Genomic DNA, 23,097 nt, shown 5'->3' with positions numbered 1-23,097 from the left:
TCATTATCAAGACTGCTCACCGCAAAAACATACGGACAGAAAGACGGACAGATGAACAACTGCTGACAGCTGTGTAAACAAGGAAGATACCTTTGACCAGGGTTTGTCTGCAATATTTTGATTGTATTTCTATCATAAGATAACAGAGCTGCAGGCTAATGGAGGCTGCTGAAGAACTGCCTCATGCTCTGTCAGTTTTTCATTAACACTTCACTCAGTCTAGAACCATGCAGTACTGGTAATTACTGATGTTGCATCAATCTTTCAGGATCCATAATCGACTGTTTTCCCACTTGAGGGAACTAACACCACAGCCTCCAACCCACCCACACGCTCACCAGTACCTCTGTTCCTCCCAGTCCATTTCTCTGTTGACTGAGTGGTGCAAAACACCAGCTTAATGACATGATAGGATGCACGTTGACTTCAAAAACACTCGTTTCCCAGCAACCACCAAAGGTACGAGGAAAGAGCCTTTGTGTGACCAGACTAGTTCAAAGATGCTATAATTATGAGAAGAAACAGTGAACCAGGTCTGAAAGAAGGCAACATACCACCTGCCTAAAACACATTAAACATACTGTCAATAGCAAGAACTAGTAAAAAATTAAAATCATGTTCATACTCAGTTGCCTTGAAAATGCTGCACGAGTGACAGGCTAAGAAATGCTGAAAAGATAATAATCAGTATCAGTTACAAGCATGAGAGTTTAAAAATAAAGTTCATACCACCCTCATTATGCAAATAATTACAGTCCTACTAATACTAGTACTACTTTTGCAACCCTACAGACTACAGCTGATGGACTTTACCACAAAAAGGCACACACACATTCTCAGTAAGTGTGACAGGATGTTTCAAACGTTGTGACAGCCATGCTAAAATACCATGTGTTTCAAAATGTCTGAGCAATGTAGCCAACCGAAAGCAAGGGAACACGGACAAGAAATTTTGTTTGACCATTCTTAGTTACAATAATAGCAAGTCAAATTCTGGTCCCTCTTCACAATACTAGGAAATATCTGTTAAATTAACTGTTCATTAACACACAGGGGGAAGCCGCTAATACCAAGCTTCAGTTTTTGGTTCAGTCAAAAGATGTCACCCGTAACGTCGCCCTCTGTAAAAACAACAGTCTGTTAAGTGCTAAGGAAACATAGGAGAGAAAGCCAGCAGCCCCCCTTCTTCACACAAACACACACACACACACAAAACTCCATTGCACAAGCACCACACTGAGGTTTAATCGATGCAGCTCATTCATATTGAACCACAGACGTCAGGGGAAGCCGGGGGAATTACAAGCAGCCTCCGCTGTGAGATCTCAGCCTGGAGGAAGCCTGAGGAAAATGAAGCCAGCTTCACTCCGGAAACTTATTGTTTACTGTCTACGACATTTTCAGGAACATGGCTACTGGGCCTCCTTATTCCATAGGAAATGCTGAAGTACAGGTACATGCCTTATAGGTTTAAAATAAGATCCTTAAAAAGCCATTTTTCCTGTATTGAAGATATTTAAACATAAGCTTCAGTATACAGAGTTGTCAAACCTCTACCCAATAAAATAACATAGACACTCCCTACCCATGGCTCCATAGACAATCAGATATATTTGAAATACAAATGAAAAATTATTAATTAAGAACTACTGACACTGCACAACTGATAAAGAGCAGGGTTAGGTACAACCAATAGGGGGGACAATGACGAAAGTCAGATGTGGCCACACCTGCACCCATTATTTAATTATATGTATAGTATTATGACAGACTTTATCTAAAAACTACACTAGCTGAATCACTATTCAGCTAAGTAGTTTCAATACTCAAGTATTGAAACTACTTACAATATTATACTTTCAACTCAATATTACCATAGGCAAAATGAAGAAGCCATCTTCAAGACCATAATTAATTATTAGATACATTGGTGGTACTCATTATCAAATGTTTTAATAAAATTTAATGTATATACAGTTCTATCAACATCTAATACTATAAACAGTAGTTGCCTATCAAACGTTGCCAAATACATATGAATGTGAGGAAAATAAAGATCCTTGGATAGAAACCTTGAAGGGAACTGTCTCATGAATGTTCGCTGACATGTTCAGCTCAATAAATCCAATGATGTTTCTTCATAAACACATGCAGTAGCACAGGTCATTTCAAAATTAAACCAATAACTGGAGGAAAAATAACTCATGGTTCATATGTTCGCAGTGCATAGCAGGGAGAAGAAGATGCGAGCCATAAATTGCTGAAAGCAAATGCCCCAACAGAAATCTTCAACTGCCTCTAATTGTCCGTGCCCAGTCCAGTCAACAACACTTTATCTGTTTTTCACACACCAGAACTTACCAGCAACTTCTGCTTTAGCCTTTGGTGACTGAGTCTCAGAGTGCCACTGCTCTTCTCTAGAACACGAAAACTGTCCAAACGCTGCACACTTTGGAAGTTGAGGGGGAGAACTTCATTTCTCAGCTGGTGGGGGGACAGAAAACACTTAAGCTGCAGTCATTTCAATTATTTAAATATAGCAATAATAATATCAACACAATGGGCAGTGGTCAAAGTTACAATAGCAGTTAAATGATTAATTGTGCAGTTTTTGGCTAACTTATCTAAAATAACCCATCACATGTGCAGTTGTTAGTTAATAAATCACTCCATGATATAAGACCATTATACATTCCTAAGGTTCTTGAAGACTATAAACTAAGTAAGGCTTTTTGATCTTTGAGATGCATTCAGACACATTTATACAATTTATACATACATTTATACACCAACAACACGATGATTTCCATTGTGTCCAAACCTTAGTCAATTTCAAATCTAAAACAAAACTGCACTTTTATTTCCCATGTTGCATGTGGGACAACAACTTATTTTTATGCATTGTAACTATGTTTTAACTGTACTACTATGTGTATGTATTTTTTATTTTGTGTGTATTTATTTGATCTCCATCTTTTTATCTCATTTTATTTTGTCTTTGACTCTTTTCTGTCTTATTGTTTTTAACGCCATTCTAATGCTTTTCTTAGCCAAGCATGTTGAACTGTCTCTGTGTTCGAAATGCGCTACATAAATAAAGCTGCCTTGTCTCTCCTTGCTAAGCCACACTGGTGATGAAATCTGCTGGCACTCTGTGAGTGTAGGTGAGTGGCTGCTCAGAGCCAGCAGGTGGTCTGTGTGGAAAAACAGCTAACAGCTACACTCATGCAGTACAAACAGAATGTGTCCTTTCATTCATTTTCACAGGTTCAATTTGACAATAGAAGGAATAAAATATCTGCAAGACTACCTGTCCACCGACTGCTTTAACCACACGTTGAACACAGTGTTCCACTGAACTTTGACTTTACAAAAAATAAGAAAAGGCCCTGGAATACAAGAAGTGCATATATAACATGATAGAAATAGAAAAGTAATAGTTTTATAATGTCTTAACTAATGGGCTGTGCTTGTTAATATGTGCAAGTCACAAGACATCAGTTGATGTACTGGCAACTTAATTGTATTATCACCCCAGATGCTCTGTTTACTCACGTGTTTCCAAGATCTGCAAACAACCTAGCAACATGGTGGCCTAATGTATCGATGAAAAATAATACGTAAATGCTAATTCAACCAGATACTTACAAACCCACACAAGTATGAGATGCCAACAAGGTAAAATAACATCCTCTCTCCATGTTCAACCACTTAGCCAGCAATGCTGATAGCGCTACCTAAACTCCTTGTTATTGCAAAGCTAGTGGAGCTGGCTGGAAATAATAATGCCTCTCATTAAATTATTCATGGCTCCAGTCAGGTGGAACCAGATGCTGTTTTTGTGTCAAAGAGGGAGAGCTGTAACTTGAGTCAAACATGGAGGGCCATTGCTGCATGGCGGTAAATGCTTCATGGAACAGGCATGGATGCTGCTGGGATACAAACAAAACACAGGATGTCATGACACTCTTGGATGTTTCCATGTGATATTTTCCTGCAAGTTTTTAGAGGATGATACTTCAGTAGGTTGGTCCATGGGAGGGTAAAGCCTGAGGCCCCATTCCTGCACCGTGTGCTGGTGTAGCTTTGTACCCCTGACATTTGTGGCACTGACCAGACGATGACCTTTTTTGTCCATTCCATACTTTAGTGCTGAATCCTAATGCTATGGCGCTTTGTGCCCGCCACTCACGGGAACAAGCAGCGCTATTTTTAGCCACATATCCCCAGCTGCACATCTCCAACCCGGGGCCAATGGGCAATTAGTGTTTGTTTCTCATGGCAGGAGGCAGTGCCGTAACCTCCCTAACACAAACAGACATCTGGACACAGGCTGTCTCTGTCCTGCCCTATACCCCTCCTGCAAGGCACAGCTCCTAAAGTCTTGTAGTAGCTCTATGCACCTCAACCTTTTCTTAGTCTTTATATGTGGTCAAAAGCTCTTCTCATTGCCATTTATTTTAGAAAAACAATCATTGATGTTCTTGCCTCAAAAATGACCCATTGAACCATTAATTGAAATTTCCCTCTTTGGTAAAGTACTCTTGCGACAGCAATTTTTGAGTAACATAAATTCACAGATGGGAAGATTATACTCAACTACGCACAAAGCATATGAATGATCGGCATGTCAAAACAATATGAGCTCATTTTTAATGATTGTTAGCTTTCTATTTCTGTCCATATTAGTGCTCATATTTATGCAGACATTTCTAATTAAGGCCAGATTGGATACTTTTTATTATTCCAGCATGCAACCATTTCGGGCTATAGTCTTAGACTGTCAGCATCAAGAAGATATAGCATATTATGATATATCATATTTGGGTTGGCATGTATAATGAGTCACTTTGAGAGTCTGTATGTCACGACAGTCTCTTTATTTCATTTTAGTCAGGGCACAGCTAATTCAATCCACCTCATTACATCTTCTTCATGCAATTAACCTGTGTCCCTGTTCACTGATGGGGCAGCATAGAAGCCGTTGATTGGACAGCAGACTTACTAACACCACAGAGACCTACAACACAGAAGAATGTAGCATGCTGTATCATACAACTGAGATAAATTTAAAAAAAAAAAAGAATAATCACTGTACTGCAGCACCCACTGCTCAGTCCAGCCTTTTTTTCTTAGTAATCTGCAGTGAAATTCCAGTTTCAGGACATTAGAATCAATTACATCCTCCACATAAACACCAAGCATTCACTCTGGAGCACATTAGCATTCAATTAATTATCCTCAACATTAAAAGAGGTGTAGAAAAAGCAAGCATGTCTTGAACTGACTGACACAATGACTGGAGCATTTCCTGCCAATAATATGTTATCAAACACTGTGTACTTAACCTCCAACATGGTGGACAATACACAGAGGAGAGTGTGTCCTTTTAAAGTACATAAACACTGGACATGGTGTTCACCAATCATCTCAGACATCAGAGGATCATGTTCTTAATGTCTATTGTTGGCAGCTGTAAGCAGAATAAATTAAATGAACCACAGTGTGCATTAGTCTGTTTCACCTTCTTGGAAAAGTATAATTTACCAGGTTTGGGTTAAATTAACCTTTGTAACTTGAAACAGAATAATTCAAAGGCACAGAGAGTAAAACCTGTAGTCAGAAAGACAAAGACAGAGCTGGAGACTGAGACTGAACCTGTGGAGATAAGCTTTTTTATTACAAAGCAAATCCTGACAATAATCACCACTGCCTGTGGATTTTGGCAAGATCCACATAATCATCCCCAACCCTCACCCTCAGGCATGATTGTCCACCTTTTAGAACAGATCCACACAACTCCCCACCTCATGGAGCTGACCATGAACACAGACTTACTGACAACGCAGGCTGATCCACAAAAATCCACAAAAAAGACCTACATTTATATATATATATATATATATATATATATATATATATATATATATATATATATATATATATATATATATATGAACCTAACAGTGGACCACTACAACTGACTTCATCTTCTTAATCTTTTCCTGTTTACACTAAGTGAACAGACCCGGTCAACTCCAGGAGCAATCAATTATAAATGAAGTCCAATCCTTGTCATGATTACTACCGCCAGCGAAATCAACAGTCGGTACCTCCTGGATATTGACATTTAGTAATTTTATCCAAAGTGGCTACAAGGAAATCAAAATATCTAAGCCAAGGAGAAGAACTTTAAAGTAAAGAGCTATGGGAAGAACCGTTTCCGTTTCATAAGGTGAAAGTACAATTTCTTTTTTTTAAGTGCAGAAAAAGTTGCCGAATAGTTCTGTTTTCAGCAGGTTTTTGAAAATTGGCAGTGAGGCTGCTGAGCGTGCAGAGGTGGGTAGATCGTTCCACCACGGTGGACCACTGAGTTGAAAAGTTTAGCCTGGGATCTTAGGTGAGGGGACAAGATGTTGTTCGCTGGCAGAGCGTAGCAGATTGGAGGGATTGTGGACCTGGAAAAGGGAGTTTAGGTAGGCAGGTGCTGTTCAGTTGATCACTTTGTAGACAGAAGTCAGGGCTTTGAACCTGATGTGGGCAACTACAGAAAGCCAGTGCAGAGATCTGCGGAGTGGTGTAACGTGTGTCCTTTTTGGCTGATCAAAAACGAGCATACAGCTGATGTTTATGCCTAACTACAGCAGTCAGTGAAATTGCAGAGATGACGACAGCTGGCACTACATATCGTCTAAAATTGCATTTGACTTTTTAGAATTATGGCATAACACAAACATGTGCTGTAGGTTATATTATACACACACACATGTGTAAAGATACACACTGCAATGTTCACACACATGTAAAGACACATGCAATTACATGCACACACATAAAGACCTAAGCTGGAGGCTTTTACAGTATAGCACAAAATACAGTATGTCCATAAATCTGCCCAACCATGAAAATACCCTCAGAACACACAAGAAAGACATTTGTCATGCACAAGGCAGTCCAGCAGTCAGAGCAAGTGATGCAGTTGCTGAAAATGATAATGCGCTTTCACTATGCTGTCACTGAGTCTCCCGGAGTGGTATTTGCAGAGATCTCCCAGTGAAGATGCTGTTATGTAACAGTGGCCGTGGACCCTGCTGTTCATATCACTAATGCCTCACACTGTGGTGGGGTCACGTGCTTATCCAGGCCACATCCAGGCAGCAGCAGTGCTCCAGCTGTTACTACGGCCTAGCTTCAGTCACTCAGGACCATGCTGAGCCACACTCCTCTGACACTGCTACATCTTCCACTGAGCCGCCATGTTCAGCACCTCATCACTCCTCCTTTCACTTTATCACATGAGCTCTAGTGACAATGTTACATATTACTAATACAATTCAGCTTAACCACTATGGAGTGTACAAATTACATATGTAAGAAACATATGCTGTAGGGAACTTTATATGAACAGGTTGTACTTTTTTGCACAAGCAGATTCTTGTAGTGACAGACAATGCTGACACTTCACACTATTCTGAGCATTTTAGAATATTTTAAGTTCATTGTATTAGCTGCACAGTCCACAGTCTTACTGTTTTGGTTCACTGTCACTGCTCTCTTCTTCCTCATTTCCAAAGTCAGTGTAGCTAATGAAGACAGTGGCACAGTTATAGAGCCAGAGTGTGTAGATAAGAAACTATTTATTGAAAGAGTGTTTCATATTTAAAACATTATTAAATGTCATACTTCAAAACCCAATGTCCTTGGGTTTTTTTCATATACCATATGGGTAAATACCAGTTGGTTTCAGTTTGATGTAAAATCAATGAGCAGACGCTTTCAAATTTAAATTCTGCATAGTTTTCTGTGACTAAAAACAAAATGTCTGAACTCCCAATGCAGTGCACCGCAATCCATTTGCTGCTACCAGACGGAGGAAGTAAACACTAAGAATTTTGTGCAAATATTATTTGACCCACGGCTGGAATTAGAAAATGCTCAACACCACTCTCCCTCCAACCACCCTCCCTCAGGCATCACCACCAACACCCACCTCCTCTCTTGCAATTAACTTATTGCAGACCAGACAAATTTGGGTTAGAGTATGAATGCCCATCTCCTGTGGAGTGAGTGAAGATTAAAGTCACTTGCTGGCAGCTCAGGGAAAACCAGTGAAAAGATGAATGGCCATGCCTGTTTGTCAAGGTGGGCAGGATGAAGGCACAATATGAATGGGAGTGGGTTGTCTGACAGCCCTAATTATGGAAGCTCTTCAAATGAGTGACCTTGGGAGGCAGAAGAAATATACATGCCTGTGTACACATGCACATATGCATGCAGATCAGAAAACATATTTTCATATATTCCCACTGCTGCCCTCTCTTCTCGTGACTGCCACCTATACCATCTTGTCTTGCAAGCTCTAAAACTAACTACACAACAAACAGAAACAAATATGCCGCAATTGTAACACAATCAACAAATCATAATGTATACACACTCAAAGGCACTTAATACTACAGCTGATTTTGTCATATTACTGTTCTACTGGGATACAGCTAATATCACACACGTTTAATAAAATCCATGCAACCACATCTCAGATTACTGACCTTTTCCTATTATCAGTAATTCATAAACATAACTTCAGTAACACTAATGATTTTCACAACTTAAACTACATATCTCCTCTGCATGTTCACTCCACAGAAAGTGCCATCTGACAGGCATGGCAGTGACAGCGGTTACTGACAGCAGAATGAAAAATGCTGTTATATCACCTACAGATGATAAACACACTGCTCCTGCTTTGATGACTAAAGTATTCTCTTGACAAGAAACTGAAACAATTTAAAAAGCATGACAGTGAATCTGGACTGCATGTAAATGATGTGCAATGTCCTCTGGTTGTTCTTAGTGATATTAAACCTACACTTCTGTGCACAACCGTGCAAAACAGACTGATCCATCCCAAGAAATGCATAGAATGGCAGATGGCTATGAGTGTACATTTTGATTATCTTGGCTGCTAAGAGTCGAAGACACTAAGACATGTTAGGATCATCCTTATCCCTCCAGCAGCAGCAGCAGCAGCAGCAGCACAGGGATCCTGCAGCAGAGCCAGTACAACAATCCCTGACTCAGAAAAACACACACAGCTTGACCGAAGACAGTAAATGGTACAGTACCTTAGCAGCAGCAGTTAAAGGACCGATGTAGTGGCAGGTGTTTCCGACTGTGTTGGAAGGACAAAAAAGCAGCCAGCAGCCGGACAGGGATGAGGACTATGGCAGCTCTGTAGCATAAAATGGTTCATCAGTGTTCAGCAGAAGTAGGCACAGCCAGGCAGCGCAGGGAGAGAGAGAGAGAGAGAGACAGCCAGCAAGCATCATTCAGCTCACACTACCATGGCTGTGCAGCAGAGCACACACATCAACACGCCCCCTTTCTCGCTCTCTCTATCTCTCTTGCTCTCACTTTCTCACACACACACGCTTAGTCACACAGACACAGGCACGCAGGGGTGCAGAGGCAGTGCAGTGCGCAGCAGTACGAAGCAACATTCCCTCTCCAGGATGCCTTTCATCTTCCTTAATCAGAATTGGTCATTCTCTTATTGTCAGCAGTCACAGACAATCCTGTCAATAAACCCTCCTGGCAGCATGCTCCATCGTCCCGCCTGCCCACCTAACCACCACTGATGAGCAGCCATGATTGAAGCTGGCAAGGTCATGTGAGGTTCTGTGGCTTCCCCCTTGGTCTTTACTTCCACATGTTGCCGTATATCTCAACTGTTTTTTGCAAGCTGATACACAGACTCTACCTCACCTCGTCATGGGTCATTATGCCACAGAGGCTCCCTGGAGGCTCAGCTTGACAAACCCTCATTCACCGAATCCAGGGCAAGACCAATCAGCTATCACAAACAGCAGCAACACCATTACCATCCAATCACAGATCAGGAAATCAAGTGCAGAAGGGTATTAAAGGGGATTATTCGGGCTATCCTGGGTTTTTTTCATTTATCGGGGGATGTGGAGGAGAGCAGCACAGCATGTGCAGTACGACTGCCCTCTATGGCTGACAGAGGTGCTGCACTCTGTTATGGGGAAAAGGAGAGAGGAGGAGCAGGGCCCAAAACAGATATGCTTTCTTCAGCGTGGATGCCTAGCAACCACAGCAGCTCCTTACCTCTGTTTAGAGCCTTCCCTCCCCCTCCAGCGGGACCCTCTCTGTAATCCCAATTGAGATCTTATATTGTACAGTGGCTGACTAACACTCAGGACACCACAGCATAACACACAATAGAAGTCAAACGTTCCCACCCATGTCCTCTACCTGCTGTGTAAACATCACAGGGGGATGTGCTGAACTCTGCAATGGGCAGGAAGCATACCTGATGTTTTCAATATACAGTAGCATCAGCTGCTATTTGTCCCTTCAGCATATATTGAATCTCTTCTGGGGCCTTTTGTAAATTGCCCTAAAAACATAATACCACAGGATTTAAAGTACTGAATGCCCTTGATCATCCTGACAAAGAAAGCAGTGTTTATAAATCGGAAAATGTAAAGTAGATGCCATGAATGACCTTCAAATGTTTGATCTAAAGTGTCTCCATGAAGGAGAAAAGTGTTTTTCTTGGTGTACAGACATAAGAAGAAAAATCTTCATAAGTGAAATCATTAGCTCTTAACATAGAATTACATCTCAGCTAAATAGGATAAAGACATTGCCAGTCAACTAGCTAGTGCTGCTGTTTTGTGTTTCTTTCATTTTTTTAAATAATGATTCAGAGGACACCTGCCTACCTCAGAATGTTAAAGCGAACTAAACCTGTTCAGACAGCTGTCAAAGGATGTCAGAAGGCAGAACAGGAGCTGCAGGCCTGCCTTAACTCGGCCGACTGAGACACGTTTCGAGGTGTGAACAACTGTTTCGACATTTACTTTTGTGAAGGGTTCTGCAAACGCTGTGTGAAGTGCGACAACAACACCAAGAAGAGCTAAGGCAGCTTATACTGTAAATCGACAGGCAATAAATTAAATGGAATAAAGACCAGTGTTTTGGAAATAAATATTAAATACGATCAGACAAGACCTGAACAAGAGAAATAAAATAATGTACTAATTTTTCCACCAGTGCCATAGATTTTCAGTCACAGTCATAATAAAGATCCCTTCAGAGCAGGGCCGTTTCCTTTCAGGAGTCGCCACAGCAAATCATCTACCTCCATTTATCCCTGTCCTCTGTATCCTCTTCTTTCACACCAACTAACTTCATGTCCTGTCTCACTACATCCATTTATCTCCTCTTTGGTCTTCCTCTAGACCTCCTGCCTGTAAACCTGTATAAGTTTACAGATGTGTTCACAATCTCTCCTCTGCACATGTTCAAACCACCTCAATCTGGTTCTAAGACTTTACCTCCAAAACTTCTGACATGGGCTGTCCCTCTGATGTACTCATTCCTGATCCTATCCATCCTCAGCCTCTACCAAATGTCGAAACACGTGGACACCTCCCAGCCCAAGCTACGTCAGTCCTATATCAAGACTTTGATAGGGCTTTTTTGGTATGGCTTTTTGCCAAATAATGCACTAAACGTTTAATCAACACCGGGCAAAAAACACAACTAGTTTTCACACTACATTGGTAGATTATTCTGCTGCAACACTGCTCACAATGCTGTCAACACTGCACTATCCTATATCCCTGTGTAGGTCATCACAAAGTCACATTCAAAACACACACCACACATGATGGTAGACTGGCTGCTAATCTACAGTATTTAGCAGCATTTTGCACAACCTCATTTCACAGTCTATCCTCTGAGTTCTCCACTACTTATGCATGCACAGGAATTTAAAATCAGTTCTACTATGAAGAAAAAAGACCAACAGTAGTTCAATGCCACTATTATTTTTACTACTATTACTATTAAGAAAAAGTCACTGCACTTGAGAAGCTCTTCAGTTTCTTGTCTGAGCTCGCAGTGTACTATGTTTACTTTCTATGAATGACTGGCATACAGTAGTATGTCAAGTACACAGTTACTAATAACTAAAAAGAAGGTTTTACACAATCATAAAAAAGACATGTTTGTGTATTTGTATGTAAATGTACTACTGTAGACCAATAAAAAACATGTCCAGGAGTAATTAATATGGCATTTCTTTAAGCAAAGAGCATATTATATAATGGCATGTTGGGTAATCTTTTACTACTTCATCACTGTAAATACAACTTAACAATATTGTGTTTGTTTAGTAGCTAAATCATCCTCACGAGCGATGCAAATACAATCACTGAGTGCCACATATGGTTATATTTGTTAATGATGAGCCTTAGTGACAGTGAAGAGTCTCTGCGGAGTGCATGGTGAGGTCAGATTATGGCTGCAGGCATCAACCAATGCTGATCTTGCCAGTGTCAGATCAAAGCATAGTCATAGAAAGCTTTAGAACAAACCCACCACGCTTACCTTATGTGTACCTCTCATCCAGCTGTTCTTCTTTGCTGTAGCTAACCTCTGTCTCTGGCTCCACACAACTTCCTTCTGAGACTGTTTCAGGAGTTTTTCCACCTTACAAGTCTTCTGACAACCCATTGTCCCCTGGCACAAAAATCAGACATCAAGTTAAGCTACACATCAGTCCTCTTACATCTCGATGATACATTATCTGTTTGTTATGAGAAGTAACCTACCATGACAGAATGGTTTGCATGCTTTCCCAAAAGCTTGTCATGGTCAGCAGTGCCAGATGATGTCATAACTCCAGCATGTTCAGATTATAAATATCTGTATTCAGCAGTTACATAATAATGAATGTTGGATTACTGTCAGTACACACAGTCAGAGAAAATGGCACAGCTGCCACGCAAAACACACAAAACTATAAAATCCATCTAAAATTACATTAGTGATTTTAGAAAACAGGCAAAGGCTGCATGTAAGAGATTTACTGTATGTTTAATGGCTGGAAATGTGCCATTTATTCATGTGTCATAACAGAGCAGCTTTTATTTTGCTTTGTTACATGTCCAGTTTGTTCAAATGGAGTAATACAGTAGTTGTAAACCATGGCCTTTAACAGTAAGAAAGTATTTAAACTGTCTATATAATCTAAAAAGACCTCATGTTTTCGGTTGTATGTGTTACACAACATAAGCCAGTACGTTTGTTTTACTAAAACCTACCTCTGATGCAGGATGGGTGGCTCCAACAGGAATGTGCCTCCAATTAAAGTGGTCTTGTCATCTGTTACAGTACACTTTCCACTAAATCATCCAGCTTGCTCCTCCAAAACCACTGCAAGAGAGAGACTATCAGCTCGGCTTCCAGTCAGACAAAGAATCCGTGCGTACTTTATAATTCAAGCTTATCGTTTTAAGAGCAGACGTATATTATCCAGACACAAAACAGAAATGTTTCTTCACCCTTCAAGTGCAGTGAGAGGCAAGTAATGTGGTGTCTCCTGCATCACTTGCAGAGACTGCATCATGAGGTCCACTGTTTTGTTCTCATTGGTTAGATACATATATATATATTTAGTATCTGTTTATTCTCTCCAAACAGTATTTTATTATGTAAGAGTTTCAGGCAATTTTTGTTTGTGAAGGCCAAGAAGGTTTTATCTGAGCAGACACAAGAAGTTCACATAACTATAAACACAGGCTCTAATTTGAGATGCAGCAAGGCTGTAGCAGACTGTGCAATGTGTGATTCCACTTATATCCAGCAGTTTGGGTGCAAGGGGTGAAACTCCACAGCATCCAGAGAATAGCTTTGTAGATGAAGTATATATAAGAGTATATGAGAGTGTATGTACACAGTAATTTAGCTTGACTGAAGAGTTTTCTGATGTATTTCTATTTGTAGCGGTAGTAGATTATTTTACAGTAGTAGTAGTTAAGTCACTTGACCTTTTACCTGAATGACGTTACTGAGATTGTGTGACGTTACGTGTAACCTCCGTATTTAGGACGTAACGTTACACTTTACTAACCAACGTTACTGCTTCTCACAACAATGATAATATGAAGTAACTAGTGTATAATTCATGCTCTATCATGTCTAATGCGTGTTACCGAGATAAGGTGGCATAGTTTAAGCTACTGTACTTAGCTAACAGCCTAGCTAGCCAAGATGTGTGTTAGCAGTTAACTGACTCTTCTCAATACTCACTGTTTCTGTAGACAAATAGCAGCACCACAGAAAAAAAACTTTCCTGAAATGTAATATTTCCCATAGATGTATTAAGATAGCTCTAAAAATACATACATACTTACAATTCCTTCCAATAGTTTATGAGTTGTGTAAAAGTTCATTGGCGGTTCTACGGTGGCCCCCGAGTTTGCAACGACAATATTTTCGTCCATTAGAACAATAAACGCAGATGCAGAAATAAACAAACAAATAAATAAATATATTAATTTAATTATGATTGTGATTGTTGTTGTTATTATTAAAACATTTACTGTTTTGTGTCTATTTACTATAAATGATTGGGCTATTTTTATTGTCTTAATATTTCCCAGTGTACAACAGTGATAACCAATTGAATGTTTCTGTATTATTCAACAGTTTAGTTACATTCTGTTATGTTAGACTATGTTAAACACACTTTATTAGTGATCGCTCTTGTTGTTGTCCAAAAACTGCACCGTAATAAAGTGCTATCAATTCAATATCACTGGTGCCATATGAAACCACAACAGCGCCCCCTAACGTTGAGCTTGTTTTGGTGGGAGAGTGGGGTCACTTGAACGCACCACCTGGATAATACAGTGCAGGTCAGTTGTTGGCATCAGCTACATTAACTTGCAAGCTTTTTAATTTGTGGCACAGTTTTCAGTTTTTTTTTTTTTTTTTTTTTTTTTTTGCATGCCAGAGCTATGGAGCAGGATTGTTTTTTACGCAAAGGTTCTTTTTGTGCATGCTAATCAACCCGCCATATTTCTCTAAATATTATTTTCACACATTTACAAAAAAGTTCCCACATTTATGCACAGACACTGATATTACTCATCCACATAAATTGCTGTGTCCAAGTTGTATCATAGTTCATGTTACTTGACTTGACATCTGGATGTCATGCTCAGTGACCTGAGAGACCCTCATGTTCACGATTTAAGGCCTTTCACTGGCATTTCACTCCAAGCGCACCTCTAGTTTCCCCAAAGTTTCTTTGATCTAATTCAAAGTGAGGAAAAAATGTGCCCTCCGGGGACTTACTTCTGCTTACTTCACTAATCTTGTTTGGTTGATTACACGGAAGTCAAGCAGTGTGTACAAAGTGCTCATTAGTCATGAAGTAAACAGCAACCACTGTTTTCCTGTAAACAAACTGAACCTCAAAATGTTTGTGGTGTAGAAAGAAGAAGAAAATAGTCTTGTTTTCATTAGACAAATTCAGAGGTGCAATTTAAAAATATCATAAGATTTCTGGACAAAATTCTATCGTGCATTCAGCTTTATCACCTTTGATGTTAGAAAATAACAAAAAAAAACATTCTGCATATATCTTTTACTCTTTTCTGTTTTATTATATGGCTTAATAATTCAGCTTCAATATGAAATACAAGACATGACATCCAAATAAAAAATAATCAACTGTATCAAAATGAAATCATGTGCCTTTGCAATAACACAATGATAACACAATCCAAGAGCTCTACATTACAGCATGACAACTAATATTTCAGACGTCACACACAATGACCATGATAAATACAATTCAATAAGTTAAGGTTTAATATCAAATGTCAACAAGGCACTTTATTTGGGTTGCTGTTTTAGATGTACTGAATGAAGTGATGAATTCCCATTCAACTGATCAGAAAATAATTCTTCTGCTTAAAACACAATTATCTATAAATGCCTACAGTGACATTATTTACCATTTATAAAGCAAGAGTTACAATTATCACAAAACAGTTGTAATATTAAATGAATAGCTCAAAGGTTTAGGAAATATACTTATTCACCTTCTCTCTAAGAGGTGAGTAGGAAAAGATCGATACCACTCTCATGTGTTGGTTGCATATGTTATGATGCAAGCCTGCACTTCATTTAAACTGGAAATGTGTCCAACGGTAACAAAATTACACTCCCAGCACCTGACTGCATTACATCGACATGAACAGGCTGGGGGGCTGTCTCTGTTCTGGCTGTGCAGCTGGACTGAACTCTACATGTGGTTGCTGAGAGGAGGATGTTTAAAATGTCGAAACACTTTCAATCTACGACAATCCCTCCTGCCTACTAGACAGTGTGCTGAACAGATGAGCATATTCAGCCAAAGACTGATCAATTCCATGAGCTACACAGGAGATCCTTTTTTCCAGTGCCCATTAACCTGTATAGTAAGGGGGGACTTACGTGTGCATCATCACTCCAAACTTTGACCCATCGTCACATTTATTATTATGTTATTTCTTATGTCATCACGGTTTATCACACTACATTTGCACCACTGACTATTGCTGACCCACCTTATCCATCTTTAGATATTTTTGTTCTATTGAGTTTCTTGTATTTGTGTTTTTCTGGCTGTGGCTCTTTTCTTTCCTTTTGAACAGAGAGCAGCTGTAACGAGGCAAAACAATTTCCCTCTGAGATTATTTAATTAATTCATTTTTTGAATCTTGAATCTGGTTGTCTAATCTATATATGTATGTGCCCGGTGCAGTGACTTTCTGGACTCTCTGCTGCCTGACAACCTCCCAGTTACAGCAGAAACATGCTCCATTACCCTCTCTATCTTGTTCTATCATCTTTTGGACAAAGCAAGGCTAGCTGTTTTCTGTGGCCAGTTTTTATGGTAAGCTAAACTATCTGGCTGTTGGTGGTAGCTTTGTATTTATCGTTGAGACACTTTCTTTGTCTAACTTTTGGCAAGAAAGCATATTTCCTAAATTTGTCAAACTATTCCTTTAAAGTCACCAGACTAAGAAATGTCTGAAGTTGATACCCAACATGCAAAGATGGCAGCAATAGGCCTACAGAACAGTATATAAATCTGATGCACTATCAGGGTGCATTATATCACTACTAAGTGATAAGGGATATGCAACAAAAAGCTTTATTCCAGCTAAATATCACTCCAAAAGTGTATCATGAGGTCTGCAAGTTGAATTACACACTTTATACTTACTTCAGTGTGGTCAAGAGATCCTTTCTGCAATGCTGTTGGATGGTGAATGACTTATTATGAAGCTGCTTCTAGCTTCATCATTACAGGCACAGCTGACTGTGTGAGGTTGTGAACCATGAAGTGCATCACTCAAAGACTCCAACTATTATGAGTAAAAGGAGGAAACCTGCAACCCCACACGTGACAAGGCAGATAAGCTTCTGTCAAAAAGAGAAAAGAAATGCGTTCTGCATGTGCGGTACTGCATTACAAATTATTCAACCTATCCAATGGCCACATTCATGAGTAAATTCAATGATGCATAGATAAGAGGATGTATTGATGAATAACCGGATGTTCGGTTCAAAGAGTGGGAGTTGTGAATGTGTTGTTAACTCACAGTCATCAAAGTAGAGCTCATGCAGGGCGTTTGCTTAGTCCAACAGATAGGCCAACAATTAGTGCAATGACAGCAAGCAGGATCAACAGGGCAAGTGCAAGGATAATGTATTTCTGCCAAGTGAAGAGGAGCTCGTATGAAAAACGTCATCCAAAAGTAGAGTAATATTTAAAAATGTCAAAAAAATTTCAAAATAAATCTACAAGAATGAATCATTATGACTTGAAGCAAATGTATAGATTGAAGTTTATCTGTCAACCTTTAATTTAGTGTTACAACTAAGCAACAAATAATTAGATAGGAACACATACCCTCCTGGACTTTTTCTGGTATCTCACTGCTTTTTTGGTCTCTTCCTTTGCACGATAAATGTATTCGACTGCATTGGAGACATTCTTTTCAATGTTGTTAACCATGTCCCCCTGTAAATGAGAGAATCAGAATACCTTCATTTATCACACTCACTTGTTACACAATAGTAATTTTGGGGGGATTTGTGTGGGCAGATTTATAACTAATAAAGTCTAACTTTACCTATGACAGTTTTCTGTTACCTGAGTTTCTACAAGCATTGCCATATCCATGAAGATATTGTGAAGTTCTCTGATGCTCGACTCCAGGCGCATGATATCCTGATGTCGTGACTCGATCTCATTTACAGCTTGCCGTGTGATCTGGGAATCTGAAATTATCTAAGGGAGAAAGATGGACACACTATAACTCATCCAAAAAACACCAGATCCCCAGCTGTGTGCATATAAACACAATATTGTTTACCGCTCCTCCACCACTAGATGGAAGTAGTACCTTTTGACCACCCAAGAACAGGAGGCTACATGGAAAACAGGCATGAAGAAACTTACATCAGATGTGAAGATGGATGGATTTCCACTTTCTAACATGTCCTCTAGTTCTTCATTAGTGGTCACTCTTCCAGCTAAAGCCAAAAAACAAATACACAAATAAGCAGCGATTATCCAGAGATGGATTCTGTCGTTATGGTCACCGTAGCAAAAGTGACTTTTTATGACATTTGTTTGAAATTTGAAATGGTGACAAGTCAAAGTAGGAGAAATTATAAAAATTCTAATTGTGAAAGCCTCCATCAGTCATTGATGATAGAACAGATGTGAACAGTGTCTATATTTTTAATTTACTGCCAACTATTGAGTAAAAGAAATGATAGATGAGAAGTGAGGGCGACTGATTGAAGAAAATCCAAAAGTCAAATTCAGTGGGAGTGACACATGTAATCACACAGTAACACACTACACTTCAATATGTCATACAACTCTAGATAAAGGCCTTTCTCTGAATAATTAAATGCATTTTTATTCTGGGAACAAAATGAGAAAGAAACTAAAACATTCAATCTGGGTGTATATGAAGGATCTTTAATGATCTTGTTGACAATGACCTTAAAATTATGGCTGTGCCATATCATATCATATAATATATCTCCCACTTCTATTTAAAAATAAACATGAAGATCAAAACATGCTGGTGATGATGATGATGATGACGTGATGGTTCCATCAGCCTGTAGTCTCTAATACATTGACTTAGAGACATAATGGAGTTTCTTTATATTGAATAATAGCTGTCTCTGACTCTGACTTAGCAGCGCATGTTGTATCCGTGGCAATAACAAAAACAATGTCTCTGCTTAGCCTAGCAGTGTATCCTGTGTGCTTAGTCCCAGGAAAACACATTAGTCTGTGGGTGTTTGGAGTTATTGTGTATAAAGTCCTCGTTTCCTCATCGCAGTTCTATTTATTGAGCTGACAGAAAGATAATGTCTCTGTTATCTCCCCTTGGGACACTGCAACAAACACGAGGCTGATTTGCCCTATGTAGTGAGAGATGTGCTGTATAATTTAAGGAAACAAGATTTTAAGAATTGTATTTTCGACAGCATTAAAGTGATTAAAGGTTAATGCAATACTTTTGTTAACGTGCTTTTGAGAACCAAGTGATGTGGCGTTTTGAAATACATGCTGAGGAAAAACTCAACAGTTAAAAATGAAATTAGAATTTATCAATTAATTTATAATCAGCTCCTGCTGGTTAATAATTAAACATCATTTGTGGATCAGGGTGTATTTCCAACTGTCTGTAGAACAAAGGACTATCCCTCATAGAAAAACTACCGCTGGCACTCTGTAAGCACAAAGCTTTCTTTTCCTGAAGCTGTGTCTCCTGTTGTACATCATCCTCCCTGGAGAGACAGATCTCTGTGCGGCTGCTTTTTGCATCTCACACACCTTTTGCAACTGGCTATTCCATAGAGAGACAGAACTAAACAGAGCAAAACACACCACTGTTACAGACCACCAGTGTGTCACCAATATGTCTACATCTGAATGATGTAGGTAAATGTAAAAGACTGAGACAGCACAGGTCGAGGTTCATGCGGCCATGTCAAAGGCAGGTGAACTACTGTTACACCGGCCGCTCAGCCCTCTGCCCGTTTCCTGGGCAACACAAACACGGCTAGGCGTCTCCAGTATCAGGCTCTTCTGTCTGCAGTGTGGAGACCTAGTCTGTCATTAATGATGGCCGCAGGGACTGTGGGAGACAGTCTTTTTTTGCTTTTCACTATTGTATCATGTTACTCATATGAATATAATACAATGCTCCTGATACACAGTGTCTTTGCATTTGTTTGTCACTGCAATAGATAGATGACCGACATATTCCTCTGACTAATGGCTGAAAGTATCAGGTTGTCTGGTACAAAGACACATGTTACAACTGATAAGGTAGCATGAATACAAATATGCTCAGACGTTGAATATTTTTCATTATACCAACACTCACAGTGACTAATTGTAGAATATACTACTACAGACTCAAATGCTACTGTTTCACCCACTCTGCTAAAGCCATTTTTTATTCTTTTGTGTTCTTGGGTCAAACACTACTCTTGCTATTTATGTATCATCATATACTGTATCTGTCTGTTTATCAGCAGTCATATGACTTTCCGGAGAAGCAGAGAGGAAACTGGCGTGGTCTGATTCCTGAACACTGTCCTAACAACACCTCAGGTTTTTAATTTTAATCACTCTTTAATCTCTAAATTCACAAATATAGTAACACACATCCCAAGTCACCTCATTGCTGTGTTTGTATTAGCAATTAATATCACTAATAATAGTAAAATTATTGAAAGCTGCAGAGACTATTCTCTAAATATAGACAATAGCTTGTAGCCTCGAGAGAGTCTGGGCGTCCATTATTTGTCACTCACTTATTTCCAGCTGTCTCTGGATCCTTCCTTTGCTTCTTTCCCGAAAGGACACTTGAGTCTCATTGTACTGGGTCATGGTCTCCACAAACTTCCTGGACAGAACTGTGTGCTAAGGACAAGTGAAAAACACAGGGACAGATGGTGAGAAACTGGGCAGACTTTTATAAATGAATACACAACACATGGTTGAAATTACTCTCAAACAAAAGAAATGAAATGCCCGTCTACTAACACTGAATTCAGCAGGATAAAAAAAGATATGATAGGCTGTGGAGACTTTTTGACGTGTGTGTGTGTGATGAGTAAACAGTTTCTCGTTTGATTCCCAACCTGTGTTTTTTGGATCCTGAAGTCAACGGAGGACCTGTTTGCTACATCATCTTTGGGCATACTTTGCTCCATGGCTTCAGATAGGAAGAGTTAGGAGACAACAACAGTATCACAACAACAACAACAACAACAGCTTTGTATGGTGTAGTCAGTAAATATCTAAGTTTGACAAGCGTGTCACGATACTACTCACATTTTAGCTTTGCTCGCACCACATTGGAGTTCCCTTTGATGTCGTTGGTCAGGGCATCCAGCTGATCCTTTGTTCCTTCAGACACAGACAAACACGCACACAAACAGGAAAACTGGGCTTGTTAATGAGGATAAATGATGTTATTCATACAGCTAATCACTGTGACTCTCCTCCTGTAAATATTAGATTTACTGTGATTTCATCTTGTAACTTGGCAACAACCTGGAGGAACAAGAGCAAAAGCAAGCCTTTGTTTTTTTGTTGACCACGTCATGGATCTTAAAACACTCTAATGTATTACATTAAGCTGGAGAGTCGATGCCCTGCACAGTCCTGCATGTGGCCTGAACAAGTCCACAGACTGATTCTTAGATTGTTTAACACTGTGCTGCTTTCACACATGTGCTAGATATACAGTTTCAAATCCTCTCAAATACTTTGTTCAAGTGAATAAGTTAAGAGTGAATTTGCTAAGCATTGATGCCCACAAAACAAAACGACTGCCTGTTTAAACACCTGACTACTAAAAGGTTCCTGACAGGGCAAGTCAGAGCTCACAGTACAATGGTTTGTGAGGTTAGGGTCCTTTCACAGGTTTCCGCCCAGGAAAATGTAACAGAGGAAGTGAGACACTCTGTATTTTCGCTCTGTGTCTCAAAAGGCACGCTCCAGCCAAGCAGTTTCTGGAGACAACTGAATGCACAGATTCACCCTAGAAAACAACAGACATGTTAACAATTGTCTCTGAAGAGACACACACACTTACTGTCATCTGGGTTGGGTGCAGAGAGAATCATGCTGTGTATCTTCCTCACCTCTTCCACTTGGGAGGAGATCTTATCAATGAGTCCCCTGACTTCTTCCACCTGAATCATCCAATAATAAAAATAAATAAATAAATAAATAAAATCAGGGCCACCTGTATTTTGGAAAACCAGCGCACATCCTTATACCCACCCTTCTGAAAAAGCTCTCCATGAACCCATCCCTGTCCACTGTGACCGCAACATCCTCTTCTGCTTGTGTCCTACTCTGTATGGACGAAATGAGGGACTTTTTTAAAATGGATGTTTAAATGTCTGTCAGTGCGAGTCCAAGTGAAACAAGAGGACACACTCACGGCAGCAGACAGTTCAGCAAGTCGATCCTTCATCACACTGATCAGCTCGTCTCCAGAATAAACGATCCTAGTGAAAGACACGCTGGGTCCTTCTGTAAGCCTCCATGTGCAGAGTAATAACGAGCCAACATTAACAGCGTTAAAAAGTTGAACCTCTATTAAAACTGAGAGTGAAGTAAAACTAAGCAAACTGCAAAGTATTTGGTCTACAGTCGGTGTTTGTCACCTCACACCGGCGCAACAGATCCGTAGGAGCTTCACAGTCTCTCCCCGGGATCCGCCTTCTCTCCCTCCTGTCTCTCTCCACCTCAGGAGAAACTAGTCCGCCCTCAATTAAATATGACCAAACAGTTATGTAAACAACCCCCAGTGTCATAATCTTTAGGATAAATAGTGGAAAACAAAGAAATACATTATGTTACCTCCATTAATAACCACCTCTGTGACACAGTACACAGACTCTTTATTTAGTTTTTGCCTTGTGTGGAAAATAAGAGGGGTCTAGTTAATATCGGTTTATGAGAGACTTTAGTTTTAGTTTGACACCAAACACACCACAAGACAGTTATGTGATACTGTTTAATAAATGATCAATTATCAGGACTGGGTGGCCGTTTGACTATCAGCACAAGGTGGCGCTGTTTACCTAAACATGCATTCAACTTCATGACGGAGCTGGTTTTGCGTCTGATGACTCCTCCACCTGTTGTTGGTGTCGGCCAAACAA

At 39.7% G+C, this 23,097-nt stretch overlaps 2 protein-coding genes across 19 annotated transcripts in view; both read right to left on the bottom strand.

Annotated features, from left to right (window-relative positions):
- Positions 1 to 14,280, bottom strand: part of rimbp2 (RIMS binding protein 2) — a 76,593-nt gene extending 62,313 nt beyond the window's left edge. For 15 of the 16 annotated variants that reach the window (XR_003297703.1, XR_003297704.1, XR_003297705.1 and 12 more), the window contains exons 1-5: positions 14,229 to 14,280; positions 13,137 to 13,248; positions 12,645 to 12,738; positions 12,421 to 12,552; positions 2,362 to 2,484 (exon numbers count right to left, since the gene is read on the bottom strand). Coding sequence is in view for 12 of the 16 variants with exons in the window: in XM_026344098.1 (XP_026199883.1) it covers positions 2,362 to 2,484; positions 12,421 to 12,552; positions 12,645 to 12,710 (321 nt within the window). In the remaining 4 variants the exon portion in view is untranslated. Of the gene's footprint in view, positions 1 to 2,361; positions 2,485 to 12,420; positions 12,553 to 12,644; positions 12,739 to 13,136; positions 13,249 to 14,224 lie in introns of all 16 variants that reach the window. The other variant, XM_026344099.1, reaches the window with a different exon arrangement.
- A 1,195-nt stretch (positions 14,281 to 15,475) lies between these two features.
- On the bottom strand, positions 15,476 to 22,619 carry stx2b (syntaxin 2b). Of its 3 annotated transcripts, XM_026342337.1 has the most exons (11): positions 22,371 to 22,619; positions 22,208 to 22,282; positions 22,017 to 22,116; positions 21,251 to 21,325; positions 21,058 to 21,131; positions 20,728 to 20,836; positions 18,338 to 18,411; positions 18,029 to 18,166; positions 17,786 to 17,896; positions 17,475 to 17,587; positions 15,476 to 17,295 (listed from the first exon to the last, which is right to left on the bottom strand). In XM_026342337.1, exons 1-10 carry the CDS (start codon positions 22,401 to 22,403, stop codon positions 17,492 to 17,494), a joined length of 885 nt encoding a protein of 294 aa, XP_026198122.1. In that variant the 5' UTR covers positions 22,404 to 22,619; the 3' UTR covers positions 15,476 to 17,295; positions 17,475 to 17,491. The 3 variants fall into 3 exon arrangements, with proteins under 3 accessions (XP_026198122.1, XP_026198123.1, XP_026198124.1); XM_026342338.1 differs by lacking the exon at positions 17,475 to 17,587; XM_026342339.1 differs by lacking the exon at positions 17,475 to 17,587 and having other exon boundaries at positions 15,476 to 17,261.
- Between the last annotated feature and the right edge of the window lie 478 nt (positions 22,620 to 23,097).

The sequence above is a fragment of the Anabas testudineus genome, chromosome 9, assembly GCF_900324465.2.
Source record: "Anabas testudineus chromosome 9, fAnaTes1.2, whole genome shotgun sequence".
Lineage (NCBI taxonomy): Eukaryota > Metazoa > Chordata > Actinopteri > Anabantiformes > Anabantidae > Anabas > Anabas testudineus.
The sequence above is the reverse complement of the archived record's forward strand: the minus strand, read 5'-3'. Positions and strand labels throughout refer to the sequence as shown.

Excerpts from the sequence above, each read along its gene's own strand:
- stx2b (XM_026342337.1), bottom strand. The coding sequence starts at position 22,403 with ATGAAGGATCGACTTGCTGAACTGTCTGCTGCC. Across the intron at positions 21,326-22,016 it reads TGCACCCAACCCAGATGACA|GAACAAAGGATCAGCTGGAT; the intron begins GTAAGTGTGTGT and ends CTGTGTCTGAAG. Across the intron at positions 20,837-21,057 it reads TCAGGATCCAAAAAACACAG|CACACAGTTCTGTCCAGGAA; the intron begins GTTGGGAATCAA and ends ACTTGTCCTTAG.